The 7,264-nt window shown below is 44.8% G+C and overlaps 1 protein-coding gene and 1 long non-coding RNA gene across 2 annotated transcripts; one reads left to right on the forward strand and one right to left on the reverse strand.

The window, feature by feature from the left end:
• Positions 1–1,613: 1,613 nt before the first annotated feature.
• LOC121813861 lies at positions 1,614–2,818 on the reverse strand. The gene is made up of 2 exons (XR_006053931.1): positions 2,252–2,818; positions 1,614–1,791 (listed from the first exon to the last, which is right to left on the reverse strand). It is a non-coding gene; the product is annotated as an uncharacterized LOC121813861 (long non-coding RNA).
• Positions 2,819–3,797: 979 nt separating this feature from the next.
• Positions 3,798–5,654, forward strand: LOC121813860 (flocculation protein FLO11-like). The gene is made up of 2 exons (XM_042217805.1): positions 3,798–5,016; positions 5,477–5,654. Exon 1 carries the CDS (start codon positions 3,870–3,872, stop codon positions 4,842–4,844), a length of 975 nt encoding a protein of 324 aa, XP_042073739.1. The 5' UTR covers positions 3,798–3,869; the 3' UTR covers positions 4,845–5,016; positions 5,477–5,654.
• The last annotated feature ends 1,610 nt before the right edge of the window (positions 5,655–7,264 follow it).

A 7,264-nucleotide genomic window follows, 5' to 3' on the forward strand; every position in this document is an offset into this window, starting at 1 on the left:
TGGTTGAGAAGAGGCGGCAAAACACCTAGCAGGCTAGGCGGAAGGATACACACCCACACTGGTATCAGTAATCCACGGTGGTTCTTTAATACGCATTCTTCAGCAACCGTATAAAAGCCCGGCTGAACGGCTGCGGCTCAACAACAAAATGCCCAGCGTTCATACAACCCAAGCGCTGCAAACAAAACAAAAAAAAGGGGTCTGGAAAAGAAAACATAAGTCCGTCCCTCGTTAAGCACGAGCGTGAAGGCACGTGTCCTCATAATCCCCGAGCGAGAGAGCGAGAGCAGTGGCACACACTGATGACACCATCAACCCTCGACTTGGGTGTCTTAAAGGGACACCACACCATAATGGCTGTTACATATTCCCCCCCGGGTTAAACAAAGGCTGTCCCCAGCCGAACACAGCAAAGGTACAGTTCAAACTTAACCAGCCTCCATACATGGTCAGCAGGATAAGACGTTAAAAACCAAAATAGGGGAATGTACAGTCCAAAATTGACAAACTGGCATACATGACAGTGTCCCACATGGTGAATGCCCATTCAAATAAATGTCAAAGAAAGAAAATAAGCTTAGGACAGCCAGGACAATGACAGAATGAAATTCCCTCTTATTGTTACATTGCGTTTCCACCGTTTTCCCAAAAATTACAACAGTAAGCATGAACATATTACCACAACATGAAACAGTGAACAAATTGACTCAACAGCTTGACACAGTACACGAAACACATCAAAAAGCAAAACAAGTCACTTTATGTAAATCTGTCATATGAAAAGGGTTGGTCCACCTATTGACGACTAGTCAGTGGTGACTCTAGGAACAGGTCTCTGGTCTGAGGTCATAAGAACCTCCAACAGCACACCCATGGCAGCAGGAGGTGAACTGTTAACTCTGTCTCCAGAGCAATGCTCAGCAGTCTCTTGAAAGATGTTCTGGTCCAGAACAAGCAGGACAGGTCAGACGGTCAAAGTCAGTCTCAGCAGCGGTGCAGGCTAAAGACATGCGGGAGTTGTCGTCAACGCGTCACAGTTCATGTGGCCCGGGACTGGAAGAGCAGGAGGAAGACTGCTGTCGGCGGGACACTGAGATCCAAAGCTGCTGAGGCCATTTAGCTTTCATCGCTGCGCTAGATCAAAGCTGTGGTCCCAGGTAGAATGGTTGCAGTTTCGCAACATGAAAAACTCCACTTTCTCTCCCAGTGTCCACTGTGGTGAGAGAGTATTCACAATCGACATCCTCTTGAGAGATCGGTAGGGACATTGTAAAGGGGGCCAACTTGCAGAAAAGTTGGACGATGCATCTGATTTTGGGTGTGACTTTTGTCCGCTAAGTTATTTAAAGGACTAGTTTATGTCAATGGATGAATTTACTGACTGACGCGCAGAAGAAATAGTTCTTTATGGAGCCTAGATGGTGTGAATGATGAGACCAAAGACTGTCATGTCTTGTACCAAAAATATATTGAGTAAATAGGGGAAAGGGGAAATGGAACAAAATATTTAACACAACACACAACATAAATGTCCACAATTAAATAATAAATCAGTGCTGTGATTTTTCTGTGCAAGAGTCCTTTTGCTAAGAGTCCTTTTTTTGGTCCTTTTCTTTTTAAAGTTCACTTTTAAGGTATTCCTCCTTAGGGTCCAGCTTCATACAAGGGGGAAATATGTCCGTAATCCAAAGACGGCTAAGTGGGGGAAAAGAGGGGAAAACAAAGAATGGTCCTACCGGCTCGCCACTTCAATATGAAGAAGATCAATTCAAAGGGGAAAAAAAACCTGACCTGTAGGTCAGAAAAATGTCCATTAGCACATCAAGTTCAATTCAGTTTACCGGTAAACAAATATATTCTTCTGCAAGTCTAGGTAACAATGCAAATCATAAATCATCATCATCAATGTACAACAGTTAAATCATTAATCATCTTGGCTACGTAGCTTAATCTATACATTCCAGTAGCGTTCGCTACAAACAATACAAAAACAACAATAAAGAAAAACAACTGTCTAACAGACAGCATAGCCGAATTCAAGGCAACACATAACAATAATCATTCAATCGCACTTTGTTTCAAAGTAAGCCCATAAAAATGCTTAAGTAAACAGAAGTGTTCAAAAACAGCGGTTTTTGAACCGGAGTTCTGCTCGCGGTGGGAACGCTGCCGCACAAAGTCATTTTTTAATCGCGAAAACGATCGGCTGGTTACTGACAACCAAAGGTTGTAAGATATTAAGGACACTTACCGCTGAGTTTAAAGTTTAAAGATGAATTGAGGAGAGAAAACGCTTTGTTTTCCAATACCGCTCTAAATGCCATAAGCTCACAGCCACAGCAGGAGTCGAACCCGGAAGTATCCCTCCACAGCCGGTTTTCAGAGTTGCCGCGACGTGAAAGGAGCCAATCAGAAGAGGGACCTCAAATCAGCTGACGTGGGTCATGTGACAGGGAGTAGTTGATATGGGTTACAGGTTCCCCCCTCGATCTCATGTACGTCCCTGTACATGGTGGTTGGGTCCGGATGACAGGTTGTTCAGTGGCAGTAAGCAGATGGTCCTCTTCATCCTCCAGTGCATGAGTAAAGGCAGTGGTTAAGCCATGGACTAGTGCCTGAATACTCTTCAAGATGGGCTGACCAAGCGTAGAGTATTGTAACCGGTCTGGAGGTTTCCTGGTCCGAGTTGATGTTCTCAGAGGTTCTAGTTCAGAGCTGGAGGTGTCAGAGTTAGATGGTAGATCAGCAGCAGAGGACATACTGGACTCAGTCGGCGATTCAACATTGGTAGGTTCAGCAGAGGACAGACTGTCCTCTGATTCCAAGTCGCTGATCCAAATTGTATCTCAACAGAGGACCAGGAACTTCCTCAGATATCACACAAGATGACAGTCTTACCCCCTCTGACAAGGGTTTCTCGCAGCATCGTAGCCGGATTCCCAGCCTATGCACTGCTGCCAAAAACAAAAAAAGTGATGCCCGAATAGCACGGTCACGCAAGACTGTCGCGATCAGATGTTAAATAGTCGTGCTGAAACGCAGGCGCAACGACTACGTTTAGCAGATTATCGATAGTGTGGAAATCGCAGAATACCTGACACAGGATGGTCGAATACACCTACTATGAGCCATACACGATTCATCCATACAGTCGTACGATCTGAGTTGTGCACAGACCGCATCATCATACGACTGATGGAACTGGCTCCCAGATTATTTTAACGTTTGTTCGACTAGTCTCAGCCTTGATATGCGCGATACCACTCCAGACATTAGCTAAATTAGACGAAGCGGATCCCAGAGATTACATGAGTATCAGTTTTGTACTTCTTCTCGTCGGACCAGTACACTCACGGCGACAAGACTTTCCGCCTCTTTACCCTCACTAGCATAGATCTCGTTGAGGTTTTCCCATTTGTCTGCAAGTTGTACGCTCGATCCGTTTCGACACATCACCAGCACCCTGCGACCAACCCGCCATGCAGACGGAGTTTGAGGCCGATTATGGCTTGGTCGTGAAACGGTCTTCTGTTGTTCTTCCAACGTAGCGTTCTCCCCCAGCCCAGTGCAATGTTGACCTCTGGTTCAAAATGGACGTCAGCTAATCTGGACATATTGCGAAGTGCGGTGGATGCCGTCCACCAGCGACAGTCCAAAAAACCAGCAATCGCCGGAGCCAGGCGAAGGTTCCACCAAACATCGAGCCTCAACTCTAGGGACGTGAGTACTCCAGTACATCCACTCGGATCGGCACAGTTGTATGCGGGGAACCAATCGCACGACAATACCGTCATTCGCAATATGTCCAGAACCTGAAGTCAAATCTAGAAAAGAGCTACAAAATTGCCATTGGCAATGCGGAGAAGCTCATGGAAAGAAACAAGAGCCGTTTCGACCAACATATCACCCCCTCTGAACTGGACGTTGGTGACAGGGTGCTGGTACGTAATGTGAAACTCCGAGGCAAACACAAAATTGCAGACAAATGGGAACCAGACATCTATGTGGTGGTAAAAAGAGCAGAAAATCTTCCAGTGTACACTGTCCGACCAGAGAACAAATCCAAACCGATTCGTACTCTACACAGAGATCTCCTATTACCATGTGGATTTTTGCCGCATTCCACTAGAACCAACCGAACAACTGTAAAACCAACCGGGAAGCAGTCATTCAACCTTTCTGATGAGGACTGTGCACAACCTCAGTCAGACGATGAGGATGAAATGATACCGCATCAATGGTATGATCCTGTCTCAGAGCCTCTGCGATTCACCACTGTCCATAATCTGCCAGAACCGTCATCCGCCGTTCCAGCCACTGAACCTTTACCATCTGATACACCAGTCTGTGAACCTGCTACGCTCCCTTTGCCTTCTCTTGAGCCAGCAGAGAGCGACACCCCTGACTCAGAAACCCCTGTCAAGGAGGAAGCTCCTGATACTGTGGAATCAGAGGACAGTCTGTCCTCTGCTGAACCTACCAATGTTGAATCGCCGACTGAGTCCAGTATGTCCTCTGCTGCTGATCTACCATCTAACTCTGACACCTCCAGCTCTGAACTAGAACCTCTGAGAACATCAACTCGGACCAGGAAACCTCCAGACCGGTTACAATACTCTACGCTTGGTCAGCCCATCTTGAAGAGTATTCAGGCACTAGTCCATGGCTTAACCACTGCCTTTACTCATGCACTGGAGGATGAAGAGGACCATCTGCTTACTGCCACTGAACAACCTGTCATCCGGACCCAACCACCATGTACAGGGACGTACATGAGATCGAGGGGGGAACCTGTAACCCATATCAACTACTCCCTGTCACATGACCCACGTCAGCTGATTTGAGGTCCCTCTTCTGATTGGCTCCTTTCACGTCGCGGCAACTCTGAAAACCGGCTGTGGAGGGATACTTCCGGGTTCGACTCCTGCTGTGGCTGTGAGCTTATGGCATTTAGAGCGGTATTGGAAAACAAAGCGTTTTCTCTCCTCAATTCATCTTTAAACTTTAAACTCAGCGGTAAGTGTCCTTAATATCTTTCAACCTTTGGTTGTCAGTAACCAGCCGATCGTTTTCGCGATTAAAAAATGACTTTGTGCGGCAGCGTTCCCACCGCGAGCAGAACTCCGGTTCAAAAACCGCTGTTTTTGAACACTTCTGTTTACTTAAGCATTTTTATGGGCTTACTTTGAAACAAAGTGCGATTGAATGATTATTGTTATGTGTTGCCTTGAATTCGGCTATGCTGTCTGTTAGACAGTTGTTTTTCTTTATTGTTGTTTTTGTATTGTTTGTAGCGAACGCTACTGGAATGTATAGATTAAGCTACGTAGCCAAGATGATTAATGATTTAACTGTTGTACATTGATGATGATGATTTATGATTTGCATTGTTACCTAGACTTGCAGAAGAATATATTTGTTTACCGGTAAACTGAATTGAACTTGATGTGCTAACGGACATTTTTCTGACCTACAGGTCAGGTTTTTTTTCCCCTTTGAATTGATCTTCTTCATATTGAAGTGGCGAGCCGGTAGGACCATTCTTTGTTTTCCCCTCTTTTCCCCCACTTAGCCGTCTTTGGATTACGGACATATTTCCCCCTTGTATGAAGCTGGACCCTAAGGAGGAATACCTTAAAAGTGAACTTTAAAAAGAAAAGGACCAAAAAAAGGACTCTTAGCAAAAGGACTCTTGCACAGAAAAATCACAGCACTGATTTATTATTTAATTGTGGACATTTATGTTGTGTGTTGTGTTAAATATTTTGTTCCATTTCCCCTTTCCCCTATTTACTCAATATATTTTTGGTACAAGACATGACAGTCTTTGGTCTCATCATTCACACCATCTAGGCTCCATAAAGAACTATTTCTTCTGCGCGTCAGTCAGTAAATTCATCCATTGACATAAACTAGTCCTTTAAATAACTTAGCGTGACAAAAGTCACACCCAAAATCAGATGCATCGTCCAACTTTTCTGCTAAGTTGGCCCCGCTTTACACGGGTCCCTACCGCATCTCCAAGAGGATGTCGGATGTGAATTATGAATCTCTCTCACCACAGTGGACACTGGAGAGAAAGTTGGAGTTTTTCATGTTGCAAACCTGCAACCATTCTACACCTGGGCCACAGCTTTATCTGGCAAACATGAAAGCTAAAGGCAGCTTTGGATCTCAATCCCCCAGACAGCAGCTCTTCTCCTGCTCTTCCAGACCCAGGCCACAATAACTGTGATGCTGTTGACACAACCCCCATTGTCTCTAGTGACACCGCTGCTGAGACTGACTTTGACCGTACTGACACTGTCCTGCTTTTCATGGACCAGAAATCTTTACAAGAGACTGCTGACATTGCTCTGGAGACAGAGATTAACAGTTCACCTCCTGCTGACAATGGGTGTGCTGTTGGAGGTTCTTATAACCTCAGACTGAGACCTGTTCCTAGAGTCACCACTAACTAGTCAGTCAATAGGTGGACCAACCCTTTTCATATTGACTGATTTGACCTAAAGTGACTGTATTTGCTTTTTGATGTGTTTCGTGTGGTCATGTTGGCAATGTTTTCATGTTGTGGTAATATGTTCATGCTGACTGTTGCAGATTTAGGGAAAATAAAAAAGCAACGACAAAGAGGGAATTTCATTCTGTAATTCTCCTGGCTATCCTAAGTTTATTTTCTTTCTATAACATTTGTTCAAATGGACATTCAACATGTGGGATACTGTCATGTATGCCAGTTTGTCAATATTGCACTGTGCATTTACCTGTTTTGGTTTCAACATCTTATCCTGCTAACCATGTATGGAGGCCGGTGAAGTCTGGATTGTACCTTTGCTGTGTTCGGCTGGAGACAGCCTTTGTTTAACCCGGGGGAAATATGTAACAGTCACAATGGTGTGGTACCTCTTTAATGTAACATAAGTCGAGGGTTAATGATGTCATTAGTGTGTGCCACTGCCCTCTCTGTGACTTATGGAAGCAACACTTGCATGCAAATACATGGAGAGAGACGGCTTTATATGTTTTACTCCTCCAGAAACCCTTTGCAACGTTACAGGTTGTATGAACACTGTCTGTCATGTTTGATAAGCAGCAGCCAGTCAACCAGGCCTTATATGTTTGTTTGTTTGTTTTTTTGTTGTTTTTTGCCTGTCCCGTTTGGCTCCTTTGCCATCAGAATTATTGTTTAAAGGCAAAGAAAGATGCCCAACAGATTTACTTAACCAAATGGACCATCCCAGCCTTGCCGTAATGGTCTATTTGA

The sequence above is a fragment of the Haplochromis burtoni genome, unplaced genomic scaffold (assembly GCF_018398535.1).
Source record: "Haplochromis burtoni strain Fernald_Lab_line unplaced genomic scaffold, NCSU_Asbu1 Contig_3066, whole genome shotgun sequence".
In the NCBI taxonomy this organism is placed as follows: Eukaryota; Metazoa; Chordata; class Actinopteri; order Cichliformes; family Cichlidae; genus Haplochromis; species Haplochromis burtoni.

Coding starts and splice junctions, on each gene's coding strand:
- LOC121813860 (XM_042217805.1), top strand. CDS start 3,870: ATGGAAAGAAACAAGAGCCGTTTCGACCAACATATCACCCCCTCTGAA.